Here is an 18,758-nt window from a genome sequence, read left to right as displayed (position 1 = left end):
ACGTAGGCCAGACTGGTCTCAAACCCCTGGAATCAAGTGACCCACCCACCTTTGACTCCCAAAAGGAGCCACCGTGCCCAGCCCACATTTTACATGTTTAAAGTGAATATGTGCTGAGCACAGTGGCTCACGCCTGTAATCCCAGCACTTTGGGAGGCCGAGGCAGGAGGATCATGAGGTCAGGGCTTTGAGACCAGCCTGGCTAACATAGTGAAACCCTGCCTCTAATAAAAATACAAAAAAAATCAGCTGGGCATGGTGGCACATACCTGTAGTCCCAGCTACTCGGGAGGTTGAGGCAGGAGAATCGCTTGAACCCAGGAGATGGCAGTTGCAGTGAGCCAAGATCCCACCACTGCACTCCAGCCTGGGTGACGGAGCGAGACTCCATCTCAAAAAAAAATTAAAAAATTTAAAAAATAAAAAATAAAGTGAATATGGGCCGGGCACGGTGGCTCATGCCTGTAATCCCAGCACTTTGGGAGGCTGAGGCGGCCAGATCACTTGAGGTCAGGAGTTCAAGACCAACCTGGCCAACAGGGCAAAACCCCATCTCTACTAAAAATATAAAAATTAGCCGGGCATGGTGGCACATGCCTGTAATCCCAGCTACTAGGGAGGCTGATGCAGGAGAGTCACTTGAACCTGGGAGGCAGAGGTTGCAGTGAGCTGAGATTGTGCCACTGCACTCCAGGCTGGGTGACAGAGCAAGACTCCATCTCAAAAAAAAAAAGAAAAAAAAAGTGAATGAGTTCATTACTTACACAATTAAACATTTTAGAAGACATTTTTGAAACTATTGGCAAATGTGCTACTACAGTCATCAGCTGCTTAAATGGAGTCACCAAGGAAGCCCCCGCTTGGTCAGGACACTTGATGGGCAGTTTAAGAAAACACAAGGGAAAACTGTAAAAACTGACATACTGTTGCATCTTCCAATGCACTAATGTGTGTCTATGTGCCAATCTTGTTACACAGAGCAGGTTCTTCTTGGATTATGGGGTTCCTGCTCTTACCTGGCACACCCGAGAGCAAGGTGCAGAAGGCTATGTGGGGTGCTATCCATTATGAAACAGAAGGGGATAAGGGTGTACATGTGTGCACACATGTGGATGTGAGTGTGCAAGTGCATATTCACGTATGAGTGCAGACATGTGTGCATGTATGTGTGCATGTGAATGTGTTCACATTTGTGGAGGGTATTCACAAGTATACATACATGTGTCCATGTGCATGCAGGGTGGGCATGCATGTGTACACACACGTGGGGCATACATGTCTGTGTGCAGGTGTTCATGTGTGAGTGTCCACATGTATGTGCATATGTAGGTGTGCCTATGTATTTGTGTGTGTTCTATGTGTGCCTGTGTGTGTTCTATGTGTGTGGTAGGCTACATGTTTTATTATTGTTTCGTATTATTATATTTGTATTAAGATACAAAATTTTATATTAAAAATTTGTAATTTTGTATTAAAAATACAAAATTAGCTGGGCGTGGTGGCTCACACCTGTAATCCCAACACTTTGGGAGGCTGAGGCGGGCAGATCACAAGGTCAGGAGATCGAGACCATCCTGGCTAACACAGTGAAACCCCGTCTCTACTAAAAATACAAAAAAATTAGCTGGGCGTAGTGCCGGGCGCCTGTAGTCCCAGCTACTTGGGAGGCTGAGGCAGGAGAATGGCGTGAACCTGGGAGGCAAAGCTTGCAATGAGCTGAGATCCGGCCACTGCACTCCAGCCTGGGCAAGAGAGCAAGACTCCGTCTCAAAAAAAAAAAAAAAAAAAAAAGTGTTTTTGAGAAGCATGGCCATGGCCTCTGCACAAAACACACAGAATCCTTCTCAGTCAGTCTGGAAGTGGGCCTGTCTGCAGAGAGAACACCCACACCTGAACTGCAATCATCAGTCGGTCAATGTCTCCATCTGATTTTCCCACAGTGGATCAAACCTGAATTAGACTATCTGACCACAAGCTAAACATATAGAAATATCCTCAAACTATGTCTCTTCAAAGTTCAAAAAAAGAAGATTTTTAAACTCCCATCCTAGAAATTGTTTAACCCACAATTATGATTTAAAAGTGTGTGTGTCGTGCTGTGTCGGACATGAATTTTTTCTTACAAAAAGTCTGTGCTCTTTAATTTTTTAGATGTATCAGAAAATGGAGCAATAATGTACCAATTTTATTCTCCAAAGCAAACCTACGCAGGTTTGAGTGACATAAATAGTAGGTGAACAGTCTCGACATGATGACTGCTTGTTTGAATTTAAATAGCCTACTTTCAAGAACTAGCCATTTCAATGATAAATGAAGGACGTGCATATTAAATAAATTAAACAGACTATTTCAGTCTTTGCACATGAATGATCTGAAATATTGGCCCGGGCAGGTCCCTTGGCTCTGTCATTCTATCCCATGTGTATTCACAGAATGAACAAAGCCATGTTCCTCAGTCCTCAGCTCACTGCTGAGTTCTTGGGATGTGGAAGGCACAGGCAGGAACTTTTCTGCCTGTATGTGCAGAAGATGCTAGGTTCTCCCTAAATGGTCTTAGATGAAGGCTGATCCAAAGTGATTCCTGCCAATTCATCAGTAACACCCTGCTGAAAATATACAAAAGGTCCTAAAGGTTTTGCCTTAGAAGGGAGATACTACTGGGAATGGCAGATCCCCATGGCAACACCACAAGCCAAGCCAGCAAGCAGCACACTCTGTTCCCAGGACAGATGTCCCACCAAGCAGCCGCAGCCGCCACCTCACCTGGCCTTCACATTCCCCCCAAGGGGCCAGAACTGTCATTCTCAGACGGGTTAAGGAACCTGCCCCCAGTCCACAGATCCATAGCAGAGAGTGGGACTGAACTGGCTGTACCAGACCCCGCTGGCTCAGGGCCCATCTGTCCCCATCTGTCCTGAGAACATGGACTTCTGTGAATCTTAATCTCCTTCTGGTTACAGACCACCGGGAAATGCTGAGAAAGCCCCAGTCCCTTCCCTGAAACGGGGCTCACCCATACCTAGAGTCCACACCTTGCATGGTGGGCCGGGGGGACTGGCCCCAGGCCGGTCACAGAATCAGGCCCTGCACATCCCAGTGCTTGGGTCTGCTGGCCCCACCACCCTGAAAGTTGCTCTCTTATGAAGTTCACGACATGCCCTGGCACCAAGGGTGCTGGCAGAAGGCAAGCCTGTCATGGGGCACAGGCACCCAGCCAGGACTCCTGGGAACCACCTACAGCGAAAGCAATCACCCACGCTATGTGAGGACAGCTCAGAGCTGCACCATGTCTCCTCCGAGGGGATGCTATGCTGACCCCCTTCCTCACAAAGCATTCCAATAAAGACAGAGGACTTCATTTTTCTTTGCCCAATAGCTGGTTTTTGCAGGCTAGGTGGGAGGGGTACCCATGGCCACCCCACCCCTGAGCACTCACAGGCCAGGGAGGTGGCGCTGGTCGGCAACGTAGGTGGCAGGAGGTGCTGGTCGGCCTCTGGCTCCTCGGGCTCTGGTGGCCCGGGCTGCCCAGTCTGTGCATGGTAGGTCACCTGGACCTGCAGGGGCACCGGCGGACCCCTGGTCTTGTCCGGGCTGCCCACATCCTGCTGCTCCTTGGGCTGCAGTGCAGGCCAGATCCTCTCCCGCCGCCACTGGATCAACGCCACACGGTCACGGATAGACTTGGCCACGATCTTGACGTCACTCTCGTGGAAGAATCCAGACTCAATCTGTAAAGGCAGTCATGTTGTCAGCATCGCAGGGGATCAGCCCACGCCAGCCCATACCCCTTACCTAAAGTGCTTTCCCATCATTGGTTCATCCACATAGGACACACTCGCCACCCCACTGCCACTGAGCGTAAAATCCGCAGGGCCAGCTCAGAGATGGCATGGCAGGGGTTTGCCAGGCAAGGCAAAGGAAGACCACCACCACGCAGGCCTGACTTGCCTCCCGCAGAGTCCGCACCAAAAGCGAAGCAGAGCAGCCCCTGGACCGGACTTCAGGGCTCCCTGAGCTCCTGGCCACCCCCGGGCTGGTGGCGGACGGGAAGGAGCTCCTGCTTGTCTCCATGCTCAGAAGTGGTGACAAGGAGCTTTGGGGCTAGCATTTTCCTGAAATGTCTCTGAGTCTGGGGCTGCCCAAAGATGGGGAACGGGGCCACACCCGAGTTGTAGATGGAGGAAGGATGTGCGTTTTGTATTAGACCAGTAAGGTATGCACTGATGCCTGGCAAATTTTAAAACTGATTTACCAAGCAGAACCTTGAGGGCATTTGTAAAAGAGCCCCAAGGTCTCCAGGAAACATCATGAGCTCGCAGAGAATATTCGTGGAATAACTACCAAGCTCGCAGAGAATCTTCGCGGAATAACTACCAAGCTCGCAGAGAATCTTCGCGGAATAACTACCTTCTTTCTTCTGATGAAAGAGATGGCTTTGGAAGGGGCCGCTCTTGCCAGGCTGCAGTTGTAGTGATCACAAACACATGAAAATACGGGAGAACAAAGATTCCAAATCCACCTGCGCTTCCCCTCCCTTCCTGAGCACCTCAGTTCTAAAGGCGCTAGGTCAGGCTGGACCAGCCAGGCCTCTGCAGTAGGGCGGAGGTGCCCATGCAGGAGGGCATCCTGGCTTCAGGGCAGTGTCAGGCGCAGAGGGAGTCACACTGTGGGGGAGGGGAGGTGGTGACAGCACCACTGGAGGCCGGCGACCCCGCAAAAGTGACCAAACAAGAAAATATATAGGAGTAGTGGACACCAGGCTCCTCAGGTGTGGAGAGGTAAACATTTTCAACAGGAACCTTTTTGCCGGGTGGGAATTGGAGCTGTTGGTGTGAAGCGCACAACAGACGTGAATAAACACTGACAGACTGCACGGGCAGACTCACGACACCTTCGTGGTGTAAATGCACAGACACATGTGTACTTGTGAACTGAGTTCACCAGGAGGACCCATAGCAAGGAGCGCGTGGAGCTCAGCCAGGACAGGAACGCAGTGAGGCTCCACGAAGCGGCAGCTCCCGGCTCGGCAGGAGAAGGACAGGATGAGCTTGACAGTGAGGACGTGCTCAGAGTGACAGGGACGTGCAAAACAGCACGGGAGCCAGTGCCGAGGGCCTCCCGCTGGCAAATCTGGGGCATTTTGAGCATCAAAATGCACAGTAACACAATGACGGTTTGAAGGACATGTCCACAGACTCTGACATGCATTTTGCATATGGGGGTGGCAGAAGGGACGAGGTGTCACTGCTGGTATCAGGTGGGGGACGGCGGGTAAGTGTGGCCTCTCGACCTCCATCTCTCCCTCCCTCTGTTTCTCCTCTGTGGCTCCCTCACCCAGTCTCTTTCCCTCCCTTTCCTGTGGATCATCTGCTCTAGGGGAAGCCATGTCACAAATGACCCTATGCAGAGGCCCTCCTGGCAGAGAACTGAGTTCTGAGGCAGGGTCTGAGACTGCAGCCCTGGCCAACACCCGATCCCACCTCACTGGGGCCCTGAGCCCAGGCACCTGATCCCTGACCTCCAAGGCTGGGGCCAGGGCGTTTCCAGTGACTCGCTAGGCAGCAATGTGACAGCTCATCCATGGAGCAGGACCCATTGAGTAAAACAGAAAACCGTGAGGCCACAGACAGGTAAAGAAATAAGCGGGAAGCTTGGTGACAAACAGATATTTCCAGTGCCCAGACGTTCTCCATGAGACACGTACAGTTGCGAAAGGTGAGAGGAGCTCCACTTAGAGAAGCCACAGGCGCCCTGCACCAAGCTCAGAGCCAGCATCTGCCTAACCGGCGGGTGAACCCGTGCACCCCTGGGAAACACATGCAAACTCAGCCCCTTCCACGAGATTCCTGTGGAGACGCAAGACCTGACTGTGACCCACCCACGAGGGACGCCTGAGCCCGTCCCTAGGGACAGGACATGGAAGTCAGGCACAGAAGGGGCCCAGAGGCCTCGTGATGGTGTCACTGGGACAACTGGGGACCTGAGTGGCCCGAGGATGGGAGGATGGGGCTGAGGACTGACGGTACTTCCGGATGCAAGACCGTGCCCTAGTTTCAGGAAGCAGACATGAAAGTATTCAGGGCTTCAGGGGAATCAGGTCAGCCACTTAGTCTCAAATGGTTCGTGGAAAATAAATGGTTCTTTGTAGTGTCCTTGCAATTTTTCAGTGTTTGTGATTATTCAAAAATCTTTGTTTCAAAAGACAATTTTTTTCCACAGAATGACGTTCCCTAACAAAAACAGCTGCGGTCAGTCTCCCCTGACTCAGAAGAGACATGAGTGGGGTGGGGGAGGGGGGTCAGTGAGGTGGGACAGAGAGTGACAGCTCAGTCAGTGGGACCCGCCCACACTCAGGGTCACCACTGGCCCCAAACCAGCCCCAAGGCCACTCAGCAGCAGGGCAGCCCAGCTGGGAAGGAGGAGAAACGAGGCACCAGGTTCTCTTCTGGCTCAGAGTCCGGAGCGGACTCTTTTCTAGGGAGCCCCAGAGAACGGGCTCCAACCCTAGGGGGTCTCACAGGGAGGCCGAAGCAGGTGTCCCTGTCACTGGCATCCAGGGGCAGGTATGCACAGCCTGCCAGACCTGTTTGGCCCAGGCCTCTGCTCCTAGTGAGCACGTGGGTGAGGCCATTCCTGAGGCTCCATGTAGCCTCAGGGTCATATCCAGGGCGTGGCCCCACCCTTGCCCACCTTGGCCCAGATACGTGACCAGAGGCTGCCGAGGCCACGTCCTCCTGCTGCCGTTACTATCTGCTGCTGGTGCCGCAGCCCGCAGCCCGTTTTCCCTGGAGACTCTGTCTTCATCATCACCCCCAGCCTTCCTCTCTAAAGTGTTTCTTCTATTTTTTTCCCAAACAGGAAAACATTTAGCCATGGTGAGTGCCACACATGCACATCGCATTATCAGGAGAGTATGAAGGTGGAGGGAAGGGCTGGCTGGGAATCCCCTTGGGGGCCGACTCCCAGAGTCCCTTCCAGATCGAAGCTGGCCCAGGCCCCACAGAGCCCGCTATTTCCTCTGTCTCTCCCTGGGGAGCTCCATCTGGCCCCTTCCATCCGCCCAGTGGAACTCGTTGAGAGGTGACTTCAGGGGGAAGAGAGCTCTGCCCCATCTGCATCCTCTCCCACCCTCAGGGTCCTTCCAGAAGGAAGTCTCACCTGGATTCCGGAACATCTCTAAGACCCAACACCTGCTAATCTCAGGGACTTTTGTTTGTTTGAGACAGGGTCTTGCTGTCATGCAGCGGCATATGGCTCACGGCAAAGGCCTCCTAAGCTCAAGCAATCCTCCTGCCTCAGCCTCCCAAAGTGCTGGGAAGACAGGCGTGAGTGACTGCACCCAGCCTAATCTCAGATGTTAGGAACAAGAGCGGCCTCAGAGCCAGGTGCTAGTGTCTCTCTAGCCTCAGCAGATATACAGACATCAAGCTGTTTTCACTGCATCATGGCAAGGCCCCTCCAGTCTAGGGCCCATGGCAGGGCTGGTGTCAGGACCCCAGGGAGGCCAGTGACGGACTCTGGTGTCTGAAATGGGTGGGAAGGAGGAGTGTGAGGTTAGAACCTGGAAAGGCCCCATAGAGACCCAGTGTCGACCTGCCGGGGCACACAAGCTGTTTCCAGGGAGTGAGACCCAAGGTAGGCACATGTAGCTTCCAACTGCTGTCAGGCAGCTCTTGAGGTGCTGCCTTCCCTGTTCTTAGCAGAGTGGGGCGGGTGCTGTTTATTGTTGTGCTTTAGCCGAGCACAGGTCGTGTCCCTTCTTCTTGGATGCTCTATTTCACAGGAGACGTGTCTCACCATGAAAAAAATGTAAAAGATGCAGAAGAGGGTGAAGATGCTGGGGCCAAGGGGCCTCTGCTGTGAACTGACACAGGAACAGCCCCAGAGTTCAGCCAACTGCTGGGGTGGGGACTTGTGTGGTGACGGGTGCAAGAGGCTGTAGGTTAAAGGGACAGCTGCATCCTCAACGACCCTGCAGGAGGCGGGCGGGGCCGGGGAGGCAGAGTCTCCATGTGAATGAAAAGCAGGGAGGAGTCGGAGTCTTGTGAGTCTCCTCCTGCTCGCCTGTCTCGGGAACAGCTAGACAAGGCCCAGGGCAGGTTCTAGGCTTTGCCACCTTAGGACAGAACCCAAGACAGGCAAGGAGGCCATGAGGTCCGCTGGAGGCAGCAACACTGCTCCTATAGAATCCTGGGCCCCTCCCCAGGCTGCACCACCCATATTGGAATCAGCGCTGAGCCAGCTGTGATGTCCCCTCTGCCGCTCAGCCATCGCTGCAGCACTTGGCCTCCTGACACGGCTCCCCAGTCCCTCGTACCCTGTCCCCCCAGCACTGACCAAGCATAAACACATTCGTGGAAGGAACAAGAGCGCCTCATTCTCCTGTCCTTCCTGAGCTGTCACCACATCAAAACCAGGTCATCCAAATGTCCTCCTATCCTTGCCATTGGCCCAGACCTCAGCACTGGGACAGAGGTAACTCCCTGCAAGGCAGAGCCAGCACAGCTGCCCCAGGACCTTCCTCATCCTCACTTGTGCATGAGACTCCCAGAGATCATCCTCATCCTCCCTCGAGGCCACCTTCTGTCCCCTCAAAACCTCAGCCCTCCCACCAAGCGGCCAGCCAGGTGCCTCCAGAAAGATGTTCTTGGCCTGCAGCCACCATCTCAGTCCTTAGCTGGCAGGCTGTACACAGCCTGTGCAGCACCTCACTTAGCACTTGCTATTTGCATTGAATGTGTGAAGGGACAGCTGTATTACATCAGCAGAGAAATGGTGCACCTGAAGTCACAGGACAGATGTGCTGCTAATTACCCGAAAGTAATTCACAGCAAACTTGGAGCAATTCGATCTGAAAATGTACCTCTGTGCACCACACAGTCATCGAGAGCCATGAAAGATCCTCCAGGAAGCACAGAGCTCATCAACCCCGTTAGATCTGCTCACAGCAGAGGCTTCTGTGTCTGGGTCAGGGATGTGACCAGAGACAACCCAGATGAGAGTGGGCCGGGTGGGGACACAGGTGGCCACTTTGCAGCATCTGGGGTGATGGTGCAGCCAGCCTGCAGGAGCCCCACAGAGAAGCCAGCCTGGGCATCACCCCACAGTGGGATGCTGTAGCCATCCTCATTGTGCTATCACAGCCCAGGACATGGGCCACTGTGCAGGGGAAGGCAGAGCCCTGGCTGAGGCACTGGCAGCCTGAGGAGGCATCTCCTCCAATCCAAGTCCCAGGTGCTGAGGCCCTGCACTCAGGTCCACACCAGAAGCACCCCATCCTACAGCTGTGGAGAGGCTAGGAGCAGTAGGAAGCGTGCCAAGACCCCAGCAGGACCTTAGCTCATGTAGCCCAAAGCCCTCAGCCCCAGGAGCGGCCCCGTTCCACCTGCTTCCTTCCTCGGGGATCACAGTTGCAGGAAGTCCAGCCGAGAGACCGCTGCTCCCTGCACTGACCTCACGGCGTAGCCTATACCATGTGGCCCACTGAATCCCTCATGCACCACACACCAGGACCCCCATGGACAAGGAGCTGCCAGGAGGAGCAGAGTCTGTGACAAGCATGCAGCTCACTGCACCCCAGCGTTCCTGGCTCTGAGGGCCCACGCACCTTCATGGCATCGCCAAGCCTCAGTTTCTGCACCTGACTGAGACCTTCGCAGGAACCTTCCAGAGCAGCCGCCCCTCCCACTTCTGTGCAACCCCCATCCAGGTATGATCCACTTCCCCTTACTGAGACCCAGCCCGGCCTGGAGAAGTGAAGCTTGGGAAGAATCATCAGCCTGGAACTGGTGACTGACGGACATTTTCAACACACGTCACATATTCAGGAAAAAGCTTATTTAAAAGACAGAAGAAAGGGCGAGCACCTCTGCGGTCAGGACACATGAGCCGAGGGCTCTCTGCCATGAGCACACTGGATTTATTTCTGCTCGGGTGTTCACTGAAAATACGCAACTTTCCTACCCTGCGATACGAACCGCCTTCTTCCCAGCCTCTCGTGCCCACTGGTCTTCCCCTCTGTGACTCTGTTTTCACCTGTTCCGGTACAGACATTCCTGTCCTTCGTATCAAGTTGTCTGACTTAATGTCAACATTTGTTCGTGTTTTGTAGCCAACAACAAAGACGTCTCCGTCTGTCTCTAGGCCCCGCGTGAGGGTTCTCAGGAGGCGGCGTTGGCCCGGGGGCCCTCCCAGGCCAGGCTCCCACCACTGTCCCTCTCTGGCGTCCACTGCCCAATGCCCAGCAAACATGCCCTATCTGCAGGGATGTGACCAAAGCCCGCTTGTCCAAGAACTTCTAACAGCCCCTGGCCCAGGGCAGCAGTGCCCCACAGAACATTCCAGGCCAGAAACGTCCTGCATTGCTCAAGACAAGAACCACTAACCACCCTTGGTACTGAGCACTTGAAATGTGGCCAGTGGGACTGAGAAAGTAGATTTTAAATTTTAATTAATTTATATTTTAATAGCACATGTGGGCAGTGGCGATTTTACTAGATGGCAGAGACCTGAGAATCAAGTCAGAATAATCTAGATCCATCCCACCTGCTGTGCCTGTCCCCACATCCCACACAATTCCCACTCCATCGCTGACCCCCTGGCATCGTCAGCGTGGCCTCTCCTCCTACCACTGCGTCTGGACCGCTCCCACTCCCTTCTGCCTGTGCCTGTGGCTCTGTCTCTTCTGCCTCTCATTCCAGCCGGCTCAGTGCCCCCCACTGAGGCCCAGATGACGCCCCAGCACAAAGGGGCACTTCTGCTGCCCGGCCCAACCACTCCGCATCCACAGAGCTGAAGATGATGGGAGGAGAAGGAGGAAGAGAAGAGGCGGAAAGGTACCCCCCACCCGCCCTTCTAGGTAGAAAAGTCCCAGATCCCAGAAACCCAATACAACAGTGCCCCAAACAAAAGGAAAGGCAAAGATCCCAAACGCAAAGCCACCACATTGGCACAAAGTCAGCAAGAGTCCGGCAAAGCAAGCGAGGCCTTTCTGACAAGTCAGAGGTCCTGGGTTGCTCTCTGCACACCCACCCTGACTTCCTGCACTGCACTGGCTCGGAGCTGCTAATCCCCGGGATGCTGTGCCCTTGAGCGGATTCCCACTTAGGCCACCCCTGTGCAGACCCTAGGCAGACGTGACCGGGCTGTGAGACCTCAGCTGCCCACACCTGCCTGGATGGCACCGCCGCACCCGCCGGCCTCGCAGTCCCCTCCGGAGCGAGCCCCCTCAGCCCACTTTTGTTCTCATCCTTGGAAGCCACGAGCTGCGAACACCTGCATCCGCCACACCCCACCTGAGTCCCGCTTACCATCTCTTGGGCCACCTCATCCGGCGTCTCCTTCTCCAGGTCGAAGGTGAACTCTATGGCCCCATTGTCCTTGGGCTTTCCCTTCAGTTTCTTGGGGTCTTCCACCCAGAGCCTCAGGGCAATGGTGGACTTCCTGCCGTGGTCCTCCTCCGCGAGCTCCACCCTCACGCCCGTGTCCTCTGCGAAGAAGGCGTGGCTCAGCAGGTCTTTGATCTCGTACCTGGAGGGAGAGCAGCTGACAGGCGGGGGCACGGGTGCCAGGGCCTCCATGCCCAGGCTCCTGTGGCCACGCACACCAAGGCAAGGACAGGCACACCTGCAGGTGCCTGAGGCCAGGCCTCACGTCTCAGCACTCCCAGGGGTGAAGCAAAGATTTCAGTGAATCTGGTCTTACTATTAACACATAGTGTTTTAAGACTTCCTTTATTCCCCGTCATTATTAATAAAAAAACAAAAAAACATGCTCACAAAAGATTCAATGACACAAAAGAGGATTTGGAAAAACATGAGTCCTCCCATTATGCAAATACAGCCCCTGTGGATGTTCTAGCCAGTTTTCGATGGCCAGAAGACACAACTGAAACATTTTAGTGTTAGTCCTGGGTAGGTCTAAAATGGACACAGACGCAGAGTCCCCACACACTGAGCTCCCTGTGCCCAGTGCCATGAAGAAGTGACCTTTTCAAGGGGGCTTCCTTCAGGACACTGGCCAGTTGACAGAGAGCAGGGCAGAGGGCGAGCCGCAGGAGAGGACCTGCAGAACCGGGGGCCCAGCCAGACCCAGCCTCGAAGGCTCTATGCGGGATCCAGGAGGGCGAGCCATAGGCTGTTGCCATTGTGACCACTTCGGGGCTCTGCAGGCCTTGGCCACCCAAAGAAGCCTCCCTAACCACTAACCTAACCCCCTTTACCCTGTAAATGGAACCACACAGCACGCACTCTGGGGCCTGGCTTCCTCTGTGTGTGCTCCAGAGTCACCTGCGTGGTTCCGAGGATCCAGAATCCATCCCTGCTTACTGCTGAGGGGTGTCACATCAGATGGTGGGTGTACTCCAGTGTGAGGGGGAGGGAAGGCTGAGGAAGCACCCCCAGTCTTCCGCCTGAGCGGCTGGGAAGGACAGACCCTGCTTGGAGGTGGGGAGCCGGCTTTGTGGAGCGGTTCCAGGCCTGCTGTTTTTGAGACGGGTCAACCAACCAGGTCCACGAAATACACGTCAGGGCTCCAAAGGGAGGCCCGCATCTAGAGCCGCTGGCATGGGAGTCATGCAGGGAGCAGCAGACGGGCTGGGGAAGCCCCGGGCGCTCAGACACTACAGGCCGGGTCCTGGAGGAGCAGCCAGCCAAGGACAGGACTGTCCCCAAAGCCAAGGAGGGGGCTGTCCCCAAAGTCAAGGAGCAGGTTCCCAGATGACCGACAAGGACGTGAGGCCTGGACTCCTGGCCTGGCGTCGCCCACACGCACTCAGGACCGACGTGCCCACCAGCCCCTGCTGATGTGCCCCAGACACCCTGGCCTGAACCTGTCTGTCCTGAAGTGTTCTCATCAAGAACACAGTTCTCAATGCCAGCTGGAATGAGTTCAGCTGGAGACGGACCCCAGAACCCAGCCCTTCAGGGGAACTCACCTTTCCTCCTTGTTTTTGCAGATACACTCCCCAATAATCTCCTTGATTTCGGGATCGTGCACTTTCTCAAAGCTGGCCGGCTTGATACCCTGACAGGGAGAGAGCAGAGTTACCTGACCCGACCGGCTGCGGAAGGCGAGGTCTCCACCACGGTGGGAGGAACTCCTACTTCCAGTCACGGCAGGACATGGGCATCAGACTAACCTGCACAAACCACTAGAAAACTGGGCAAAGTATGCGAAAGAGATGACAGGGCGGCGCCAAATGTGGGCTCTGGGAGAAACGGACACAATCCCCCATGGCCCCAGCTCACTGCCCAGAGCAGTTCCCAAACAAGGCACCTTAACCCAGCAGAGCCCTGTGGCCCCCTGAGTTGAGGGGTGGAGCTGAGTTCAGGGAGGCTGAGGAGGCCACAGGCAGAATTCCAGAAAGAAGAGAGCATACAGCAAAAAAAAAAGAGCCCAAAGTATCTGCACCTGGGTCCCCTCCAGCCTTTGCTGAGGACCAGAACACAAAACCACATGTATATAGTCAACGCCATAGGGTCGGGCAAAGAACCACGGGGAGCTGCGGGCAGGGCAGTTTGCAGAGTTCACACAGGTCAGGATGTGTACAATGTACAGCATCCAATAAAAAATTACTAGAAATGCTGAGATGCAAGAAAACGTGGCCCACGAGCCTGCGGAAAAGCCGGCCAACAGAAAGAGACCTGCAAATGAGAGGGGCTGCAACGGGGAGGTAAAAACTCTTCACAGATACACACAAGTAGTAAAGGAAAATGAACATACAAAAATGAGAGATAAAAACAGAACCAGGCCAGGCACGGTGGCTCAAGCCTGTAATCCCAGCACTTTGGGAGGCCGAGACGGGCGGATCACGAGGTCAGGAGATCGAGACCATCCTGGCTAACACGGTGAAACCCCGTCTCTACTAAAAATACAAAAAACTAGCCGGGCGAGGTGGCGGCACCTGTAGTCCCAGCTACTCGGGAGGCTGAGGCAGGAGAATGGCGTAAACCCAGGAGGCAGAGCTTGCAGTGAGCTGAGATCTGGCCACTGCACTCTAGCCTGGGCAACAGAGCGAGACTCCGTCTAAAAAAAAAAAAAAGAAAGAAAAAAAACAGAACCAAATAGAACTCAAGATGAAAAGTACATCTGAATCGAACACTTCACCGCAGCAGACTGACAGCAGATTACACACTGCAGAAAAAAGACGAGTGAACCTGAAGATGTGGTGCAGCAGAGAAAAATGGTCACTGAGGCTCTATTCCGTTCATTTCAGAATCTGGAATGCTACCAAGGTCACACAGGCACATGACATCCATAAAACTGGAATCCCAAAAAGGATAAGGGAACATAAAGACATAACGGCTGAAAAATTCACAACTTTGATGGAAACTCTATGCCCACAGATGAAGCAAGATAAAGCAGAGCAGGGAATAAATTGGAGAATTCTGTGAAACCACTGCAATTCCCTTCCAAGGTCTCCCCTCCCCACTGCTTGAAGCCGGGAGCCTGGTCTCCTACCATTTAGAACCTTTTGGGTCACTCTATGTCTGTCAAAGCCACCATCACCCCAGCCACAACACACTGCACACCTCCACCTAAGCTGCAGAATTCGATACTGGGGTTAACACCTCAAATGCAGCAGTCAGTCTCTGGAAAGGTGTTGATCAGAGCTTCACCGAGCCTCCCAAGTAGGGCCATGAGGGCCCCTGTGCCAGGAGGCTGGCAGAGGCAGCGCCATGACGCGGAGGATGGGACGCCTCCCACAGAGCCAGGCCTTTCTAACCACGCCTGGGCTTCCTCCCTACACCTCCTCCTTGAGTGTGCAGAAGTACTATTTGTGGTCACTGCTGCTGGGAAAGGGCCAGGCCATGCGGCTTTGTTGCAGGGGGGTGCAGGTGGCAGCCTGAGGGACGGTGGCTCCTCGCCCAGCCGATGGCTGTGCATGAAGGGAGCAGAGGGCAAGCCCTGCAACCGGACTCAAACCTCAGAAGCAGCAGGGCGGGGCCAGGTGCCGCTTGCAATCTGCTAGGTTGTTTTGTGTTGGAAGCAGAGTGAGACGGTGTATGAGCAACTAATTTTTTAAAATTTTAAACACAATGGAGGGTACCAACTATCACATTCTTCTTCCTTCAACATGATTCAGCCTTCAAAAGCTTCACCTGACTCTTAATATACAGAATATAAAGCATAAATGTTCCCAAGGTCAGGGAGGACAGTGGGGGCACGACCACCTGCCGAGGCTGCTGGAGCCCCCAGCCTGGGGCAGACACAGGAGTGAAGAACCTAAGGGCTCTGCCCAGTAGTGTACACCCACAGGGTCAAGGAGCACCACCAGCCCCTTGGGATGGCTTCCGGACAGACCACCATCCACCCTCCACAGTGAACCCAGGGGCCCTCCCATCCCACACCAGCACCCCAAGTCCTGGCAAATGGAGCTCTTGATCTCTGGAGCGCCCCACTTCCCCCTGCTGCAGACCATCCCTGCCTCCCTGGAGGGCCGCTGCACACAGCCCGCAGGTCCCTACTCCTTCCAGCACCCATGGAAAACTGTGCACCTGTCTGTGAAGTTTCTGACCCAGGCCCACAAGTGAGCCAAGAACTCCGTCTGCCCTCCCACGTCCTCAAGAGCACACAGGAGGGGCTCAGAACAACCAAGCGACTGATGATTTACAACAACCAAGGGACAGAAATGCAAGTAATCTGCAAGGAGGGCTCAGGAAGGAGGGATGGGTCAGGGTGAGGCTGCACAGCTGCTGAGGACCACAGCCCCTGGTGCACCGGCAGAAGCAGCCACAGTGCCGCAGAGCAGCACTAAGGGGCAGCGCGGCCCCATCCGGTCAGGTGGCATGTGGAGACAGCAGGGACTGCAGGGATCAGGGCAGCCTGGGCCCTCAGCATGGACACCACATGTCAGGGACAGCTCTGCAGGCCCCTGGGCTTCACGACAAGACGCACGGTGCAGAAAACAGGCACAGAAAGCCTCGGCCTGGCCATTCCATTTCCCGATGTTCTGTTTGCATTCCCCCCACCCAGCGGGGCCACCACAGAGGGAGGACAAGACACATCTGTTTATGCAGCTGAAGCCATCCGATTAAAGAAAAAAAACCACAGCGACAGCAAAACAGGGATTAATGTTCCCAGCTGCCCGGTGCTAACGACTGCCTAGAGACACACTTGGTGTAGGGGTGACTGGTTTAGCTGAAAAAGAAATCAAACCATTGTTTCAAAATAAGATAGGAAAGCAGGCAGCCTTTGGGCAGCCCAGAGTGTGCGCACTGGGGATGGGTGGCCTGGGCACGCCTCCGGGCAGGGGGCTATGGTGAAGCTCCAGCCTCTCTGAGCCTCAGTCTCCCCACCGTCCCTGCTGTGAGAGCAGCAGCCTCCATGGCTAAGCACTGCCCACAGCGCCCCATGCACCACCATCACTTCAGGTAGGAGACCTTGAGTAACCAACCCCCTACTAAGCCTCCGTTTCCCCCTCTGTAAAATGGCCAATCTCCTTCTTTACCCAGCTGCCAGGAGGGCTTCACAGAGGCACATGGAGCCCAGCCCAGGGCACGGCCCAAGGCCTCCATGTCCTTATTAATTAACCAAGGGGCCAGGTGGACTCACACAGGTGACCTTGCGGTAGATCTGGGCCGCGTTCTGGCACTCCGAGTAGGGGTACTCCGAGGTGGCCATCTCCAGCATGCACATCCCAAAGGCATAGACGTCCACGGACTCATCGTAGTGTTCCTCGTACATCTCGGGCGCCATGAACTCGGGAGTACCTGCGCCCAGAAGCAACAGACACAGTGGTCAGCTGGCCACGGGCCCAGGAAGAGCTGGAGCCAGTGTCCCGGGAGCTTTGGCTGCCCAGAGCCCCATGTCCCCTCCACATCCCATGGCACACTCAGAACACCTGGACCCCAGGGCCAGCCCTGCCCCTCACTTGGGACATAGGTGTGCTTTACAGACGGAGGGGTTCCAAAAGTTCCACCTGGAACCACAGGAGTCCAGAGTTAGAAATCAGGTGACAGAGCCATCCCCTGCTCATAAGCTGGGAGGCTACGACTTCCCAGGGGACGGGGTCCGAGCCTGGAAGGAGGCAAACCCCTGAGCACGCCCTCGCCTGTGGACACTGTGATCCTGCCACAGGCTCGGCTGCAGCCACGTTCAGATGCCCTGGAGCACAAAGAACTTGGGTTACTACAGAGCTACCTAAAGCCGCAAAACCCCTAAATGTCCCAACGCGGGGAAAGGCTGGGTACACTCAGCCCATCCCACAACAGTGTCACGCAGCACGTACAACAATCAGCAACACCGAAGACAGCGCCCCTGAATGGGGGTGGGGTAGAAAATGGTGCCCACTGACAGAACCACAGAGTTGCTAAGAAGGGAACTGCACGTAGCTCTTAAACACAAGAGATGCACAAACAGTGTCTTGACTGAAGTTTTAAGGACGTGGCGAAGTTACCATAGGCTGAGCAAAATGATCATGAGGCTAGACGTGCCGGCTGGTCTCACCTGTGCAAAACCAAACTCCCAGGGCAAGATGACGTCTGCGGGCGCGAGCGCTGATTTTTCTTTTACTTATATTGGTCTGGGGTTTCTCTATTCTCTATAATAAGCTTTTGCGTTCATAACACAGCAACTGGAAAGGCCTTTTTATTAATATAAGTCCGGGTGCGTGTCTGTCACGCTGAATGCAAGGAAAGGCGACTAGAGACTTCAGTACGGATGTTTTTAATGTCTGGATATTTGTTGACTTTGGAAGGTCTTCAAAATGTTCTAGTTTCTTTTTAAAAGCTCATGCTAACTAATTAGTGCGTTTTAAAAGCACATGTTTTGTTTACCCGTCATTTCAATTTAAAATGTGTTACTTTTTGTTTTTTTTTTGAGACGGAATCTCGCTCTGTCCCCCAGGCTAGAATGGAAGGGCGCGATCTTGGCTCACTGCATCCTCCACCCACCAGGTTCAAGCAATTCTCCTGCTTCAGCCTCCAAGTAGCTGGGACTACAGGCGTCCGCCACCATGCCCAGTTAATTTTTTTGTATTTTAGTAGAGATGAGGTTTTACCATGTTGGCCAGGCTGTTCTCGAACTCCCGACATCAAACGATCTGCCTGCCTCGGCCTCCCAAAGTGCCCAAAGTGCTGGGATTACAGGTGTGAGCCACCATGCCTGGCCACTCTTTTTTAAAGTTAACGTTTTAGATAAAAATTGGGACCAGAATATTGTTTAGATTTCAGTCTACGCACACAGAACTCTGGAAGAACCCATGAGAAACAACAGGAGCTGAGTGGAGGGACCTGGTGCTGGGAACTTTTATCCTTTTGGGTTTTTCAACCACATGATTATACTGAAAATTTGCTGCACTAGACTTTTTTTTTTTTTTTTTTTTTTTGAGACAGGATCGTGCTCTGTTGCCCAGGCTCGAGTGCAGTGGCATGAACACAGCTCACTGCAACCCTGACCTCCTAGTCTCAAGCAATCGTCCCACCTCAGCCTCCCAAGTAGCTAGGACCACAGGTGTTCACCACGCTGGGCTAATTTCTTTCTTTATCTTTTTTTCCTTTCTTTCTTTGTCTTTCCCTCTCTTTCTCTCTCTCTTTCCTTCCTTCCCCTTTCCTTCTTTTTCTCTCTCTCTCTCTTTTTTTTTTTTTTTTTGTAGAGACAGGGGTCTCACTGTGTTGCCTAGGCTAGCCTCCAGCTCCTGAGCTTAAGCAATTCTGCTTCAGTCTCTTAAAGTGCTAGGATTACAGGCATAAGCTACTGTGCCAAGCCCTGTACTGATAATTTTTAAGTTAATATTTTTAAGTTTCTTTCCTTTCCTA

The 18,758-nt window shown here is 53.9% G+C and overlaps 1 protein-coding gene across 42 annotated transcripts in view; it reads right to left on the bottom strand.

Moving 5' to 3' along the window:
- Nucleotides 1-18,758, bottom strand: part of WNK2 (WNK lysine deficient protein kinase 2) — a 141,221-nt gene that overhangs the window by 70,399 nt on the left and 52,064 nt on the right. For all 42 annotated transcript variants that reach the window (XR_013404957.1, XR_013404958.1, XR_013404959.1 and 39 more), the window contains 4 exons: nucleotides 16,555-16,712; nucleotides 12,935-13,023; nucleotides 11,310-11,529; nucleotides 3,437-3,728 (listed from right to left, as the gene is read on the bottom strand). Coding sequence is in view for 37 of the 42 variants with exons in the window: in XM_028835342.2 (XP_028691175.2) it covers nucleotides 3,437-3,728; nucleotides 11,310-11,529; nucleotides 12,935-13,023; nucleotides 16,555-16,712 (759 nt within the window). In the remaining 5 variants the exon portion in view is untranslated. The remainder of the gene's footprint in view (nucleotides 1-3,436; nucleotides 3,729-11,309; nucleotides 11,530-12,934; nucleotides 13,024-16,554; nucleotides 16,713-18,758) is intronic.

Source organism: Macaca mulatta, chromosome 15 (genome assembly GCF_049350105.2).
Source record: "Macaca mulatta isolate MMU2019108-1 chromosome 15, T2T-MMU8v2.0, whole genome shotgun sequence".
In the NCBI taxonomy this organism is placed as follows: Eukaryota; Metazoa; Chordata; class Mammalia; order Primates; family Cercopithecidae; genus Macaca; species Macaca mulatta.
The sequence above is the reverse complement of the archived record's forward strand: the minus strand, read 5'-3'. Positions and strand labels throughout refer to the sequence as shown.